The following is a 349-nucleotide window of genomic DNA, read 5'->3' on the forward strand; positions in this document are numbered from 1 at the left end:
GGGGGGGGGGGGGGGGGGAGGCGAAAGAAGTTGTGTCTTTTCCGGAGCCCCGGGGTCCTAAAGCCCGGCTGAGGCGGCCCTCGCTCCTTGGCCGGAGCCTCCAAATCTAAGGCCCCTCCTGGCGGGGAGTGAGGCTCCGGGATCTCAGGGTATCCCCGGGCTTGCCCCCGCCAACTGTCCTCCAAGGGACGGTCTCTGCAGAGAAGAGCCGCCGCGTGGTCCCGCAAAAGCTAGGCTGCAGGAAGGACTTTGCGTCGAGAGGATGGAGATAGAGAGGGGGAGGTGACAGCGGAAAATGTGCAGGGTAACACCAGAAGTATCTCCGGCCGGGGGGGCGGGGGGGGCACTG

General features: G+C 66.5%; 1 protein-coding gene across 1 annotated transcript in view; it reads left to right on the forward strand.

Annotated features, from left to right (window-relative positions):
* Positions 1-295: 295 nt before the first annotated feature.
* The window catches only part of P3H4 (prolyl 3-hydroxylase family member 4 (non-enzymatic)), a 7,693-nt gene continuing 7,639 nt past the window's right edge, over positions 296-349 (forward strand). The window contains exon 1 of the mRNA XM_021719531.1: positions 296-304. Coding sequence (XP_021575206.1) covers positions 296-304 — 9 coding nt within the window. The remainder of the gene's footprint in view (positions 305-349) is intronic.

This window comes from Carlito syrichta, unplaced genomic scaffold, assembly GCF_000164805.1.
Source record: "Carlito syrichta isolate Samal-C Ts95f unplaced genomic scaffold, Tarsius_syrichta-2.0.1 Scaffold314793, whole genome shotgun sequence".
In the NCBI taxonomy this organism is placed as follows: Eukaryota; Metazoa; Chordata; class Mammalia; order Primates; family Tarsiidae; genus Carlito; species Carlito syrichta.